Source organism: Lichenostomus cassidix, chromosome 9 (assembly GCF_008360975.1).
Source record: "Lichenostomus cassidix isolate B80296 chromosome 9, HeHo_3.0, whole genome shotgun sequence".
Lineage (NCBI taxonomy): Eukaryota > Metazoa > Chordata > Aves > Passeriformes > Meliphagidae > Lichenostomus > Lichenostomus cassidix.
Window position 1 is genome coordinate 20,542,216 of NC_139490.1, and position 17,428 is coordinate 20,559,643.

At 39.9% G+C, this 17,428-nt stretch overlaps 1 protein-coding gene across 3 annotated transcripts; it reads right to left on the minus strand.

Annotated features, from left to right (window-relative positions):
- Window positions 1–1,016: 1,016 nt before the first annotated feature.
- On the minus strand, window positions 1,017–14,643 carry LOC146433430 (claudin-15-like). 3 transcript variants are annotated; one of them, XM_085069752.1, is made up of 6 exons: window positions 14,493–14,643; window positions 13,792–14,064; window positions 5,887–6,051; window positions 5,635–5,716; window positions 2,901–3,011; window positions 1,017–1,566 (listed from the first exon to the last, which is right to left on the minus strand). In XM_085069752.1, exons 2-6 carry the CDS (start codon window positions 14,009–14,011, stop codon window positions 1,467–1,469), a joined length of 678 nt encoding a protein of 225 aa, XP_084925878.1. In that variant the 5' UTR covers window positions 14,012–14,064; window positions 14,493–14,643; the 3' UTR covers window positions 1,017–1,466. The 3 variants fall into 3 exon arrangements, with proteins under 3 accessions (XP_084925878.1, XP_084925880.1, XP_084925879.1); XM_085069754.1 differs by having other exon boundaries at window positions 13,792–13,990; window positions 14,493–14,623; XM_085069753.1 differs by lacking the exons at window positions 13,792–14,064; window positions 14,493–14,643 and adding an exon at window positions 10,200–10,512.
- Window positions 14,644–17,428: the final 2,785 nt, after the last annotated feature.

Sequence of the window (17,428 nt, forward strand, 5' to 3'; positions counted from 1 at the left end):
AAAAATTACCTTAAAATCCAGAGGACAGAATATACAGATGATGGTAAGGAGTTCAGCTCCCACCATGCAGGCTAAGTGCCTTTTCAGCTTTTGAAATTATTCTCTAAAACACCAAGTGAATGATTTAAAAAACAACAGTTGATAGTGGAGGGAAGAAGATGACACTGGCAATCTAGGAGTAATCATCACCCCTTTTAGCTTTACTTACTAAATCTAGCAGTGCACAGCTCATGCCTTAATGTGTCAGTTTACAAGTCAGCTGTACCTGCATGCAAGCAACATGGCTAAATCATTTCTGCTGAGACTGCTTGCCCTCTGAAATTATCTATTGGGACATCAAGGAAAGTGCATGAAACTTCTAGATCAGACTGCTACATATTTGTCATTAGCCATTCAAAATAGAGTTTTGTCAAACTGTATGAATACATTTGTAATTTAAAAGGGACAAGTTATGGAACCTGTGAACCAGCAGGGTGGAATTCCATTCCACCTTGCTAAAAGCATCAATAAGAAGTTAGCTCATTGCCATCTGCCTAAGTGCTCACACAAGGTAAATATATGCTCCCAGCAGTGGAGCAGTTTAAAGCAGAAATTCTAATGATGGAACAATGACAGAAAATAAAACCACAGGGGAATTACATGAATTAGACAATTCAGATGCAGTAAAAGTTCCCAAAGTTAAAGACTGCTCAAAGGTAAAGTAGGATTATTTTTAAAGTTGAAACCATAGAAATAAAAATTAAAAATCTAGGCTATCATTTTCTTAGTTACCACAAGGCATTTTCGCACCAGATGCTTTCTCCATTCTCAGCTGTGTTTGGTTCATTCTGTATCATTTCTGTTCTGTACCTGCATTACAACCAACAAGAAATTTGTTGCACATCTTCAGATTTGAAGGTGAGTGGTTGCTTGAGAATTTTTTGTAGCTTTTATAAACCTTCACTATCATATATAATAAAAATTTTAGTATATCATCAGAGCCTTATTAGAGGATACCACTCATCAAAAAATCTGATTCAGTCTGTGGAATGAAGTTTATTTCTTTTCAAGAGCTAAAGCTGTTTAACAAAAGAAGGAAGCTAAACATTAATGAAAACACAACACATTTCTAACGTGAGGCATATGAACTTGCAGTCAGATACAGCTATCAGTTCCACATGTTTGAGTCAGCTGAAATAGAAACCATTGCTCTTGAGTGTCAGCATATACTGTGCTCTGGTTAAATTTTACCAGGCTTCTCAGCTTGCAGAAAACCTTCGTGCCACAGGATTTCACACCACAGCATCTTCTGGAGAAAGCTATTTACATCTGAAAACCATTCTTATTTACATTGAAAACGATACCTCCTCCTTGTAGTGCTCCGAACTAAGGCACAGGATTGCGACTGGAACCGGAACACAGAAATTGTTCACTTTTTTGTTTGAGTTCATAATCCACTAATGCTACAGGTGATGTGAAACGTAAGCTCAGACATACTCCTTGTTGGTTATGACTGTGTCAGAGTTTGGGGGGTACATGTGTGGCTGAGAAGCTGCCTGGGCTGCTGAATAGGCATATTTGCTGGGACTGTAAATTAAGAAAAAGATACATAATAATAGGTATTAGACACATGTCCATAGTTTCCATAGATACTTAGAAGTTGTTAGCTCTGTATCCAACCCACCCATAGCACGTTCTTCACAATGGCACAGGAATTAGAGGCTTCCTGTTCTCATTCTGGTAGCTAAAGGAAAATAGATGGGGTCCCTGACAGGCTGTACAGCCCATCTCTCTCATAATCAAAACCACACTCTGGATTCCTAACTCACATGCTCTTCCTCCAGGCATTTTATTCAAGGCCCTAAAGCAGAAGAGAACCTAGCCCTCACGACCTTTGCATAAGCTGCAAGTTTTAAAACAGGACTCAGTATGATGAAGAAAGAAAACAGAAGTATCTTCAGCCAATCCCTTCAGCTCTCATTCATCATGTTGAATTTCTATTTCATATATCAGTTTTACCTGATTTTCAGGACATTTCAGGACATTTGGTACTTTGTATCAAAGTAAGGTGAGCAAGATCTAAAGTCCAATGTGGCTGATGAAATATTACCATAAAACTGAAATGGTTTCAGATCAGGTAATGGAGTATCAGAGGAACTCTCACTACATTTTGACATAACTTTCCTAAGATTAAATATAGCAGCAGTGAACATGTTTCTTCCTTGCATATTGTAATCCTCTCAATCTTAGCTAGTATAGCCTCCAAGCTGTTTGAGTTCTGGGTAGACATGCACCTCTGCTATTTCTGCCTGTTTCATCCCTCTCGTTCAAAAAGAGACCTTCTGTATGTGTCAAAATTTAAGACAAATAAAAATGCAGGGAAGGTTAAATATTGAGGCCAGAAATTTCAGCTTTGCTGATAAGATGTGCAACAAGACATTTCCATAAAGAACAAGAAAAAAAGTCATGTTTCTAATGATCAGTTGGATGTGCTTTGGGAAATGCCATTACACTTTCCACAAATTGAACAGTGTTTGAATATTTTACTCACAGTGAGCATTGCAGAGAAACTGCATCATAATACATTATGGGGTTTTATATACTTTTCTTTTGGCTATAGATAGTTTGCTCTTTCACTGCACATTTTCACCATATAGAACTTAGAACACTCAGCAGTGCCCAGATTTACCAAAAATGAGTTACAGGTGACTGCTGATGGTGATGCATAAAGTACCCTGTCCAGGAGGTACAAGTGTTTGGTGTGGTATCCCCTGCCATCACAAGTCTGTGACATGCCATTTGTACTTTATACATATTTATACCAGGGGGTGAGAGAGAGAGAGAGAGAGAGAGAATAGTGGACAGATAGAAAGTGCTATGTGATTGACAGCTGCTATTTCAGCTGACAAATCCAAGATTACCTGTAATTCTCTTTTTCCTTTCCTTTGCATGAACAGGTCAGTAAGATCCCACCAAGCATATAAAGAATAGATCCAGCCCAGCCTAAGTACAGAGCTCCTCCAAGTTCATACCTGAAACATGAAAGATTTTATGGAAACAGCTCATAACAAGATCACAAAGCCATTGTTTTAGACCAAGCTATAAAGCTCACAAACCATGCAAACAAATTCTAATCTGCATAGAAATCAGCTTCAACAATTAACAGAGAACAGATCTGACTTTGTGTCTGCTCAGTAAAACTCCTATTTGTATAGAGTTGCTCTGCCAAATTAGTGACAGTACAGAAAGTATTAAGCAACATTAAGATAAGTAGCAATAAATACCTGTGTATATTTAACAAATTGTTGATAATAAATAATAATGACATACCTTCTGTGCCATCCACAACACTTACTTTGCTCTTTTATTGGCTGTGTCACTGAAACAATTTTGTGAAACTGAATGATTCAGACTTTACTGGCTATATCCTGAGAAAAGGCTAACCATAGAAATCAGTTATTTAAGGACACAGTGCTAGGTCACTTACAAGTAGCTGTTTGTATAGGGCTAGGTTTCAAACTTAGGTATCCTAAAGGATATTCAGCACCCTCTGTGGTTGTATGGCTGAAAGACATTTATGAATATCCCAGGCTGAAAAAGAATAATTCCCTGTTTTACTGTACAAAACTACACCTTTCAGGAAACCCCCTAGTCCAGTCCAAGAAATTCATTGACAATGAATTTGTCCCAAAGACTAGACAACTGAGTCTGGAAAAGTTGGGCAGGGGTTTCATAACAAGAGGAGAACAATTTTTATGATCAGACAAAGATTATATCCACAATCCACCTGTACTTCTGTGGTCTGAGATACCCAATATAAGGGCAAAATAAGTGTCATGGACTGCATTTAAGCTACACTGGAACCAGAGCTTTGTGTTTTCTTTCTACTTGTAAACACACAATCACTACTTAAGAGTCAAAGCTTCTGACTCTGGAATTCATTGCTAACAGGAGGGTTTCAGAGGTTTACCCAGGTTCACAGCTCTTTGTGTTCTCATCACACATGGGAGACACAAGATCTCCACTGATTTAGGTACTTTCCAAACACAGAACAAGCAGAGAGTCATTATCAAAAAAGCCCAGGAGTACAAGTTGCATGTTGCTCAGTGCCTGCAATCATCTCTGCTCACCAGTCACCTATAGGCAAGAATGCTGTAGATGTCATACCAAAGGAAAGTATATAGGAGGCATCTGCAGGAGAACTAGGTTTGCCTTCAGAGCTGTATGAGAAACTCCTCTAAGAATTAGCAAAGGTTAACTTCACTGATTTGCTGAAGTCAGACCAAAAAAATGCAATCTGAAAAACCAGATTTGCCAGTCTCTTAAGAGTGAAGATCAATACTGGCATACAATTGAATTTAAACCTGTCTCACAGACTCCCTGTCCAGTTTTACCAATGATCAAACTTAATTCATCAAGAACTGCTCAGTGAATCAATAGTTTAAACATGAAGTTTAGATATTAAAAAAAGATTTCTTTAGCTACTGAATGCAAACAATCTGGTAACTGATTAACAGGCATTGATGTTGAAGCCCCAGCTATAGCAAATAACTAGAAAACACACCAACTATCCGACTAACCGAAATTCCTTATCAACAGTTGTTTCAGTTCTCTAATGTATTTATTACCCTTCATATAGCTCTCTCAAGGGGATATAAAACAACAAAAAGTAACTGCACAGGTACAATTTCTCTGTGAGTAGTTCATTGAAAACACAGGAAAAACTGACAAACAACAAAAGTAATTGCTTAAAGTGCTTTGATTTATCACAAAGCACTTCACCTCTGACTTCCCTGAACTGATTCCTGGGCAGGAACTTACAAAACACTTCAAATATGATCCTAGCAACAAACGATTTATAGTTTACTGATCTATGAATTATATACTTGGTAGAAGTATATTACAGATGTCTCATATTCCATAGACAATATGTTTCCCTCTCCTTTTCCCCCTCTCTGAAGGAGAGGCCCAGTCACCTCTACCCTTCTTCCTCATTGCTAAACAGGGCACCTAGATAAGGTGCCATAAGCTGCCATTTGTTTTTGACAACTGTTACTTTTATATCAGACCAAGAGTAAGGGCTTTTATAACTCGAAACTTGTTTGTATGCAACTGCTCTGGCTGATAGTCCCACGAATTTTGCCTCAATTTAATTCATAAGGCAAACAAATGTTGAGCTGTTAATATATAGACATTCATAAGACAAGCAGGTTTCTCTGCAGGTCACTAGTACAAAGCTTGAGCTGTTTTGCACGAGATTTTCCCTTGCTTGTACATCTGAGGCACTTTATTCTAGCCAGAACTTGAGTTTTGTATCTCTTTTAAATGCCAAAGCAGATTAAGAACTTTACCTTTTCTTCTTCATAACATTGACATATGCACTTAACTGATTCTCTCAAGAAAATGCAAACAAAGAACAAAACCCCCTCAGACGTGGGGTTGATATTCCTTACACATTCACTAACTCTTCCAGAAAAGAACTCTCCTCCCTCCCCACCATCATCTCGAAGGTGAAAAGATTTCCTGAATACAATTTTTTCCTCCTGTAGGACTGGATAATGGGATCCATCTAGGTTCTGATACTCTGGAGCAGCTGAGGTTAGCGCAGCTGACTAACACATGATGGAGTTTGGTATGACAGATCCATTAACTTACTTGGTTCCAGGGTACAGTTGGTTAAAAAACTGAGCAGTAACCATTGCAGCATACCAAGAAATAGCCACCATGGAGCAGAGACCTACCAGAAAAAGTTTAGAAAGCACACAGGTGAGTGATTCTTTTAATGGCTGTAACAGCTTTAAACCAAGAACAAGTTCATTTCATTTAATCTGTTCATTTCATTTAATCATATTGCTGTGAAAGCAATACAAAGTACCAATAGCACTCTCATTTCAGCCTCAATATTACCTCCTAAGACAAAAAGAAATCCGCCTGTGACAGCAAACTTCATTTTTCCACCTTCATCACTCAACCCAACGTTTGTGCACTTCAAACCAAGCAGTGAAAGTACTGTAGCTAAGAATCCCAAAAGGATGGAAGTAATCATCAGGGCACGGCATGCCTGAATGTGAGCTAAGACAGAAAAACAAAAAACAAATCAGAACCTATACAGAAATTACATTAATCTAGTGCTGAAAAAAATAAAAGTGATTAGAGGGAGTGACAAAATTAACGGGTGCAGTAATGAGTGAATCTTGTCCAACTTTGTCATATGGTTCAGAGAAGCCTCCAAACCCAAGTGCGTTTAGCCTCCAAGTCAATCAGATTTGAGAGCTGAAATATAAGATCAGCAAATCCTCTTGTGTCTCTAGCAAATCCTGAAAAACTGCAAGCCCCTCATACCTTATATTCCTGTGAAAATGCATAGTGGTATATAGGTCATTTGCAGGAGCAGATAAAAGCCTCCTACTCACAAGTCCTTCTGAATTCCTGATACCTGTACAGCTGAGCGCACAGGACACATCTGAAATCCAGGTGCTAGCCACGGTGTGCAAGGCTCTGGCACTACTGAGGAACTGGGAAAAGGTGCCAGCTTTGCTGCTTCCAGGGAGAGATAGGAAAGAATTGTGCTCAAGCTAGCAGTGCACTTCAAACTCGGTGTAACAAACAGGAGGTGAGTGGGTCTGAGAGCCACAGCACTCCTCCCTAAGACATTCTCCTGTGGAGAGGTTGCACCTGGTATGGGCACCTTAGGGAATCTGGTATTCTGGCAATTCTGCATCGTCTAACCTCTTGGACTTCTCATCTAGGTATCGATTACACAAAAACTGGAACTGGATTATTAATCAGCCTAAGAAGGAAGGTCAAACAGGGACTTTGGGCTCCTTTAAAATGGCACCCTGCATTTGGCAGCTCCCACGTCAAATGGCATTTCGGCACCTTTGTTGTGAGATAAACATGCCAAGCGTCACAATCTGGCAGGGTCTCAAATGCTAACTTCATTGATTTGATTATCTTTAAGTTATTTTCCAACCTAAATGATTCTATGACTCTATAATTTAACCATACCTCAGAAGGCTCACACGTCACTGCTACTGGACACTCACATCATTGATGCCAGCATTCAAGCACTTGCTCCCTGACCACCTCCATGTCCTCCATGGTAACCTGCTGTCTAGCTCTGTAGCAGAGTGAGCCCTAGCTCTCCAGAAAACAAAATCAGAGAAACAGGAGGCAAAGTGATACTCACTCTCTGACTCAGCAGGCTGTATTGCCTAATGCGGCTTAAGAGTACTGGTCCTTCAAGCTTGAGAGTTACCAAACACAGCAATAAATATACAGAATTAAAGGCTAAAATAATTTGAAGAATTAATGCTTTGTTAAGCACTAATTTTAAAATTTTCATGGAAAAAAATGCAGACAGCAATAAAAGTGGAAAGACCCCTCAAAACACCACTAACAGTTCAAGGTTTTTCCCTGCAGAAGATACTGTTACGACAGGTACTCGATGCTGCTGCTGCTTTCTAGTTTGGGATCTTACACCATGGTAGCTGGAATCACCACAGCAGGGTCCAACAACTTACATTTCAGGTCTTTGGGACTCTTGCAGTGTTACATGGGACTCCCCATATCTTTCCAGGACACACAAGCATACCCTTAGGCTAACTGCTTGCAATCCAGTGCAAAAGGGATTTCATATGATTGCACCACAATATGACAATCTCAACAGCCTTAACTGAGGACCTTAGCTCACAATTCAGAAAACTCAATTTTTTGTTTTAAAATTAGCTTATTTAAGAAGATACAAAGTCAGTTCATTTTATTAGTCAACTCTAATTTTAAGAAATTATCCCCAAATCCTGTCATCGGAAAAACCACTATGGAACCTTGAAAAGAAGAAAGAAAAAAAAAGAGTTTACAAAGCTTTTGGTAACTAGTTATATCCAATGTTTGACTTAGTTGTGACTAGATTGATAGTGCTAGCTTTATAGAGTAGTCAGTCATGGTTTTAATCTTGTGCAATATTGCATTTAAAAAGCTCCTCACTTCAAATATTTGTGATTTAGATGAATGGTTTAGTGAACTCAAAAGTGTTACAATGGCTTAAAAGAACCAAGTCTGACATTTCCCATACATAAAGGAAAAAACTAGTATTCCACATAGCTCAGTTGCCAATAAGGAAGCTCTCATGGAAAATCTTCATTGTCTTTCTGATGAGAGGCAACAAAGACACTTTTGTTTTTTCTCTTTTCCCCCTCCCTCCAATCCCTGCAATCCTCGAAGTAATTTCAGTTAACTTTCTAAATAGGAATTTGAAACACACCTAAACGGACCATGATAATCTTTAGTCTGCCTTGGTCCATATCTGCCAGTGCTGTTGAAGTTTCTTAGTGGTCCCACTGTCTGCTGAGCCCTTGTTGTTACTAAACTCATTTTCTTCCTCTTTCCTGCTTTGCCCAGCTGTCCTTCAACTTTTACTACCATCCAATGTCTTCTGACTTTTCTTTTTCGGTTTTACTTTCTAAAAATATTTTATCAGCACAGTTTTGCAAGCTGTTTTCCCCTCTCCCTGCCTTTACCCCTCAACCATACTGCCATCTTCTCAACTGCAGAACTGATCTCCTCTTCAACAGATCAAACCTAATCTTCACAAATTCACTTCAGAGCCTGGTCCAGTAATTTACTTTCTGTCTGGCCCCACTTTTTTCCTTCCTGCTGACTCCATGTGGTTATCTGCAGTTCTCGGGAGCCCTGCTGTTGCTTGCTTTCTGTTCTGTTTGCTTTAGCACATCTAGCTTCATCTACTCATGAAGCTCTTTCCTGACCCCCACCAGGTTCTTTAAAACCCCCTTTTTTCCCCGCAGCCCCCAGATGCTGATCTCCTGCAGGCCCATTGCCCAGAGCTGCACACACTGTCAGAGACAACAGCCCTTGTGAGCACATCAATGACAAGATGCTGCCTGGAGTCAGTGGCAGTGAGCTGTGAGCCAGCCCTTGAAGTGGTGTGTACAAGAACCAAATAAAATCACGGAATCATTAAGGCTGGCAAAGACCTCTCAGATCATCAAGTTCAGCTACTAACCCAGCACCACTGGTGCACACTGAGATAAACACTGTGCAGAGGATAATGTGTGATGGACATGATCCTGCTGCTACTGAGTCTAAGAAGTTTAAATAGGGTTATGTTACTCTTCCTACACACACACACTAAAAGCAATTGTTAGAGAAGACTGAAAGATGAGAAGAACAGATTATTCCCTAAATACTGGACACAGTTTCAGAGAATTGCTATGCTCATGTTAGAGATGGTCAACAACAAGCCTTTACTTCAGACTGAGGGTGAAAGTGAATTTAATACCTCATTCCCACTAATCCCATGTTACACAATCTTCAGATTAGGAGTGTCCTCCTACCTATTTAGTTTAGCCACCTTCTAGGGCAGATTCAACTACAAGGAAGGCATTTTTATTCTGGATAAGTATCTACATACTGAATTATTCAAGATTGATAAAAAGTAGCTTTACTGTCTATAAACATGCTTACTATCCACAGAATATTGTCTTAGCTGGGCATTTGAGAACAACCACAATTACGCTGAAGACTGATACAGAGGACAGGATCCAGCAGATCCGAATTTCTTGATATTTAAAATCACATCCAAAAATACTTTAGTTAACAAGATCTGACAGTAGTTAACATTAATTAACAAGCTTAATCATATACTAATTCATAGCATATACACCTTCTATAACTTATAATATGGTATAATATGTATGACATATACTCATTGTATTTCTTGGATTATCTACAATTTTCAGTCTCAGCTCACAAAAACCACTACCACTTCTCAGCTATAAACAGTATTTCCTATTACATGAAAAAACTCCAGTCATAGTACATTAGCTATGAAGTATTGCAAAAGAAGGCCCATATAATAATTCCAAATAAATAAATAGTTAAAAATGTCTCCTACTAAGTCTTCCCAGAAGATGCTAGAGAAGAGATTACAGCACACTTTAAATGTCCATTAAAATAAACTCTTGATCAACCAACTTCATTTGCCTTATTTTATAGCCTTTCCTAACATGCTTGACCCATTCTGCTGCTTAAGAGATTTTTATTACTTCAACCCACAAAGTCCTTCTTGGCCAGTTATTTGCCAGTATTACCAGATTCCCAAAACAAAAGCCTTACTACTTTTTGTCAATACATTTTTAAGCAATATAAACAAGGCTTTTTGCCAATACATTTTTAAGCAATATAAACACCAAGTTACCTACCAGGCAATGCAAGCATAGAGTCAAATTCCCTGCAGTTGGATACTCCAGTGCTGTCCATTGCACAGCTCTTCCACAGGTTTTCATACAATGTAGACGTTGTGATCACAGAACCATATAGAGTGGAGACTTTCCAGTAATTATTCGGCAAAGTAGCTCCAATAACTGCCAACCCACCCAAGCCCAAAAGAACACCAACAATTTCCAACGCGACACTCATGCTTGTGAGTAGTAACAGTTAAATATCCTTATAATTAGATTACAATCAAGTGAAGCCTTTCAGAAGCCTCCTTGCTGTTTTATCTCTGGGTTTCACTCCAAAATGAGTCTACCTTTGCTCTTTGCTCTTTCCCCATAGATAAGGCTTACTGGGCATGACAATAAGAAGTGGGAGCAGTTAATGATAAAGATAATAGCGCGTAAAAAAAATGACAGTATTAATTTTTTTTCTAATAGGAAGTAAAAAATGAGCCTATTCTTTTTCTCAGCGTAGAAAGTTGAGTCAGGATTTCTAAAAAACACCTTGTTAGAGTGATAATATGGGCAAATATTTTATTTCTGTCTCTTCTATGAAGTCCACTAGATTTTACACTAGATTAAAACTGCTTGTAATTTTATTATTGATGTCAAATCAAAAAGCTTTAGTATATTATTTTCTTGAGTATTCAAACATAAAAATGCTTGAGAACAGGAGCTTCATACTGCTGCTAGAAAATTTAGTACAGTCTTTGGAGTTATGGTCATAAGTAATCCAGTGGAATGACTATACTGCCAGCTTCTTTCAGGAAGGTTAAGTTTGTGCATGAGTGATTTCCACTAATATTTTACTGTCTATTGATCTATCACTAAACACATTCAGTCTTAAAAATAGTCCCACTTACGCTGTACAATTGCATAATGTATTACAATTGTAATAATTTGAGTGTCATGGAAATGAAATATAAGGAAATGAAGGAGCTAGTGTGGCAGACCCATCTCAAAAGGAACGAAATAATGGAGAAAAACAGCTATGAGAAAAATAATACATACCAGCCAATTACATCTGTTTGCTATAATACCTTAGGGTTTAAAAAACCCCAAAACTATTCTAGGCAAAGAATATGTTAAACTCAGTTTAGTTGTTTCTGCTCTTGACTGTTTCTGTTCTTGGCTAGACAGAATCATAGACGCAATTCACATCGCCCACCAATGTTAATACTTTAAAGTACTTGTGTATCCAAAGGGGGTTAACCATCTCTTGCAGTGATAACCTGCTCTTATCTCCAGGAAATGGAGTCAGAGTTTCTTCATAAAATAATTCTGCTATGATGCAACATGGTAACTGATCCACAGCATTTATGTAAACACTACTGGAAGGATTAGCCTTTGAGAGAGTTCCAACAGGTATTTGTTGGTTTTCATTAAAATTCACTGGTCACTTTGAGCTGATGCTGGAGATTGGTAGGTTCAGCTGCAAAAGGATATTACACTGCCACTCTGACATTTTTGCTCCCTTCGCAGTCAAGAGGATCATTGCCAATGATTTAAACAAGACCAGTTTTGGCAGTGTGATCCTGTGCAGCTCTAAACTTGCAATCTTTTAAGGAAACCAGATAGTGTGTGGTAAGAATTGATCCTAGCTCACTGTTACAGAATCCTCTCCTTCTGCTAAGTCACTGCAACTTGAAAAATGATGGCATAGTAAATGAACACACTGTACCAGTACCCTGGAGTATCTGCATCCCATTAAAGACCCTTCAAAGAGTTTCAAGTTAATTTACCCATACACTGGTGCTATGCTGGTGACCTCAGCAATCACTTCTGCTGACAAGACTTTTGAAGTTGAAAGAGTTGGGACCTTGAATCAAGTGTCCCCAGCTGTTACACTGCTGCCAAGGATACAAATAAAAAATTCAGAGTATAATTAGAAAAAAAGAAATCTCTTCATACTTAGGAAATGTATTTCAACAGTCAGTCATAAAGCATACATATAAACTGCAGATCTGAAGTGCATGAGTTTTTCCTATACAGCATGAGGCATTTTAATAATTCCCTTAATGAAATCACCCTTCCATGTGTTAAAGAACATGAGACTATTCTATACTAAATTTTGTAAACCGTGGCTTGTCGAGCAATGGGCACAACAGCCAGTGCTGCTCTGCAGGAGGCTCTGCATCAGCAGGGCTTAAGAGTTGGTGTTGACAGCTTCACATCAGCACCTCCCACAGCTTGGGAGTTTTCCTTTGGGCTTGCTCGAAACCAGTCAGTTAAACCGAGTGCCATCATCATTCTAATTTCCAGAAACTTAAGCATCCTGGTATCTACACAGAGGAGGCCTTAGAGAGGAGCTGAACGGGTACCAGGGTGACGGGAAAAGCTCACATTGCCTCTGATGCAATGAGTAGTGTTTTTTAAATCCTTGGAAATACATAATTAGCTTCCTTTTGAGGCTACAAATTCTGGCCTCATTTCAGGATGCTGATACTTAAACAGGCATCATCATTATGAAGGCAGATGAGGCCACCAAAGCCAGGGCTCTGTGGAAGAACCATGAACATGCTGAATCTTGAGAGTTAAACTCTCACTCTTTAGAGATCTGCCTTACAGTTTGGCAGCTCTGACTCCAGAAGAGTCCACATCTATGTTAAGAAAAAGAAGGTTCATAGGCTGTAAGATGTGGTATTTTTAAGTTTTGAGCACTGCACATCGAGAATAAATCTGCTGGAAAGAGTCCAGACAAATAGCAATGACAGTAATCAGGGACCTATAAAGTAGGGAAGACTTGAAGAAATGATTCTATTAATATCACTCATAAAGTGACTGCACAAAACTGAAAGTTGTAAAAGAATAAATGCAAGGTTCTGTTTAAGACAGAAGGCTTAACAAAATACCATTTTCAAAGGCTACAGTGTTATTGTTTCTACACTCAGTTTGCTGAGGAAAGAACTTCAATGTCAGTCCAAGTTCTTTACCTTAAAGATGGTGTTTACAGAAAGACATTTTTAAAATCTAGAATGATTCAAACAAATACTTTCCAGTCTCTACAGAGGCATTTCTTCTTTTTCTAGTTGCAGATAAACTACCCTGCTAGCATGATCCCTAGAAAACACAGAAGCATCAGTTGCACAGATGTATTTTAGTCTAAGCTGGCCACCTCTGAGAAATTCCAGAAAAAATACCCAGGTACACGTTTGGCACAAAGCGTCAAATGAGTTCTGGAATATCTAATAATCCCTGTCTCACACCAAAGCACAAACAAGCACCAGTGCTCATGGAACTAGGATGTGCTTGTATTTAAGAACTAGGCTGAGTGAAAGGATGCTATTTCTTCCAAAGCTATTTTTAAAAGAAATCTGAGATCTACTGTATATCACCCATACCTCTATGTCAACACACCAGAGAGGGCAGCAAAGCCACAGCAGTGATCAAGCTGAACGGCAGCGTGAAACATTAGTTTCATGATGGCCCTTTAACCTGTCTACAACCACTACAGGATTTGTCCATACTAGACCCTCTGGGACAAATGCACGATGTGCCACCCAACCTGCTAACATGCTGTACAGAAAGAATAAAACCAGATCGCTGGATTTTATAAACATATGTCATGCACACTTACGGTCTGCACTCAGCATGTAGAGAAATTTCTTGCACTCTACTGATCTTACAGCAGTCACTGCACAGTCCATCCAAAGACCTTCAGAAACCCAGTCTCCAGTAACCAGCTCTGTTGTGGTGTCCAAAACTTTCCAGTTGCTGGACATTGTAGTAACAAGTAATGTGGTGAATCCTGCCAAAGCCAGCAGCAATGCACAAATCTGCAGAGAGGATGATGCCATTACGACAGAAGTTTTCTTCAAAGAAGTCTCCCAAGATTTCTGATATTAGAAACCTGTTGAAACAGTTCATATGCACACAGTATATGGAGTGACCTTTACACAAGCCTAACCTTTGCAAAAACATCAAAAAGATGCTTAAAAACCTACAGAGTAATGTATCACACAAGGAAACTGTAGAGCTGGAATCTAAATTCCATTAAGTAACTGGAATACCTAAATATTCTACCTATTGAGTATTTTCTTAGGAAAATTTTATTACTGTATATGTTTACCACAAAAAAATACAAAAAGAACAAAACCACAGGACCCAACTAAGGAATTCTCTAATTTTAATTTGCAATGTTTCATCCATTTGCTACTTGTTTGCTAACTCAAAATTCAGTTAAAAAATAAAACTATCAATTGCTTTAATGAATTAATCATCTCCCAATTACAATATCTACCAATACAAATTTAAAGCAAGATAAATTGTGATACTCACGTTTATGATATGTTTCTAACCTGTTTCATCTACCTTGCTGCAAGCCACTAGTGTCAGCACTTTGTGAGGACAAATTTGATCACCCTAGTGAAAGTTTTGTACTCTCCAGGACCTTTGTCCCATTCTAAAAATCAAGGACCCAAAGCTCTGTCCAACTGTTGCACAAACATCTGGCATGGCTTTTCGCTACAGCAAAGTGTCAGTGAGAGGGAAAATTACAAGAAAATTAGGTAAATTAATACCAAAGATACTCAGATTAACCTGGCACCCACTGGCATATAATTTGCTTTGTCAGGGCCACTGAGCTGCCCACACACCATCAGAATGCAAAGCACTACAGAAAAATATTGCTACAATTTCCACAATGGCTGTTTTACGTTAATTTTTTTATGCATTTGGTTTAGGATGCATCCTAAAGAAGAAATACGCAATCAGACACCTGTCCAGTGGATGACATTAACAAACAAAACTGTGTGTGACTGCAGCCATGCCCTAAGGTAGGGCAGACCTCCGGGGCTCAGGGCCAAAGGAGGTCTGGCAGCCTGGGACAGCTCTGCAACCCCTTTGCTGCTGCAGTTCCTCCTCTCTTTGCCTTCCTCTGTCTCAAGGAGCCACCCTCACTCACCCCTTCCTACCCTGTTGCTACCACACAAACCCCATAGGACTGTCCAGATAATACTTCATTCCAAGCCCACATCCATCCTCTTTCAACCCATACCATGGAAACCCAACCCCTGATTGTAGTAGCTGTCATGTTTATAGGTTTCAGGTGATGGCACAACTGATAGCAAATATACATTGCAGCTGTCCAAAGGAGAATGACCATAAACCAAACCCAAATAAATACACAAAGTCCAGAGCATCATCCCTCACAAAGTACACGCATAAGCTATATGCGACTAAGAGCAGTAATGTGACAAAAACAAGCCCTGGGGGAGCAAAAAGGATCACCATAACATTAAAAACAGCATAGCTAAAATGCACGTGGGTTGAACACAGTGCAGGATAGGTTAGCAAAGAAATATATTTAAGTCACTTACATAAACAAATGACTCTTGATAAGGTCTTTGGAAGCAAAAATGAGTGGTAAAAGCTTCCAAACTGGAAAGGTAAAAACCTCTTTTATTTCTTTTTCATTTTGTTATATAGAAAAACAAAGAAAGAGCACTGATTACAACACTGGTTTCATTTACATATATATATATATATACACACATTCCTAACGTCAGCAATATATGGCTTTGAACCTACTAATCACCTCTTAGTTCAGGCAAATTCTCAGGATGACCCATGGCCACCAGTGCAATCAGAAAGAGATAAAATGCAGATCTAAATACAGTACTAAACCACTTAGAGCAGTTTCCCACCACAGCTCACAGAGGTTTTCTCTGGTCAGAGTCTGACCTTGGGTTGAGAAGGCAAACTCTTTTTACTACTAGTTAGGGGAAAAAAAAAAAAAAAGACGAACAATGTTAATTCATTTCCTACCACTTTCAAAGAAGTTGCCTTTGTAACTGTGCTCCTGAAGTTGTCAAAACATCTTAATAACCTAATCAGGCTTATTGCCACTTGCAATTACAATATGCAGATTACTCTCATCTTGCTAATAACTTTGCTTTCACACAATGAACTACAGAATAACTTGGGCTAGAAGGGGCCACATTGATGCCAACTTCCCACTAAAGCAGTTTCAGTGTTGGGTTAGGTCTCCCAAGCCTTATCCAGTCACAACAGAGTGGGCTCTGGGGCTGGAATTTGCACCACACTCTCCCGTGGAGATTGCTCCTCACAGCCAAGCAGAACTTTTCCTGCTGCAATACGTGACTGCTGCCTCTCATCCTCCCTGTGCACCCTTGAGATAAACCACTGTTTATTTTGCTGATTGATTTTGGCAGCTCTGCACGCTGCCTCCAGCAGCCCAGGCGTGACAGGCATGTAGGTGGCTTGGCTGTCCCATGAGTATGTCCACAACAACACAGGGAACCAGGAAAGTGCACACAATTCCTTCAAACTTACTAGCTACTTTCAAAGCAAACACCTGTTTTCTTTTCCCATTTAATTCCAGGAGGCTGGTGGTGTGTACAGCAGACTGTTCTCTGCTAACACAGCTCTCCAGCCCTGAAGAGCTTAGCTAGCATGGAGATGGTGGCAGGACGAGCATTACAGTGCCAGAGAGCAGGAGCCCTGGCTGGCAGCAAGGGGACTATAGTGCACCTGTGGCATCTGCTCAGGTATGTGTGGGTAACTATAGAATCAGAGAAGCACCAAGGCTGGAAGATCATCCAGTCCAACCATCCCCCCAGCACTGCCACTGTACCCCTAAGCCACTAAACCACATTGCCCAGCACCAGGTCTAGATGCCTCCTGAGCACCTCCAGGGGTGGTGACTCCACCAGCTCCCTGGGCAACCTGTTCCAGTGCCTGACCTCCTGAACAGCAAAAAATTTGTTTCTAATACTTAATCTGAATCTCCTTTCTCAGCTTAAAGCCATTTCCTCTGGTCCTCTCACTGCAGACACAGCAGGAGAGCCCAGCGCCATCTCACTACAACCTCCTGCCAGGGAGCTGTACAGAGCAATGAGGTCCCTCCTGAGTCTCCCCAAGACCAAACAACCCCAGCTCCCTCAGCCACTCCTCATAACACAAGTTTTCTAAACCTCTCACAAGTCTTGTTGCCCTTCACTGGACATGCTCTAGCACCTCAATGTCCTTTTAAAAGTGGGGGACCCAAAACTGAATGCAGAACTCAATGTGTGGCTTCACCTGTGCCAAGTACAGGGAATGATCACTTCCCTGGTCCTGCTGGCTAAACTATTCTTGATACAGATACAGGAAAGAGCCTGGAAGGAGATCGGGGGGTGGGAACCTGGTCAGCCAGCAGCCCCGTGGCAAGGTGAGGTGGGGTGGGGTGAGGTGAGGTGAGGTGAGGTGGGGCG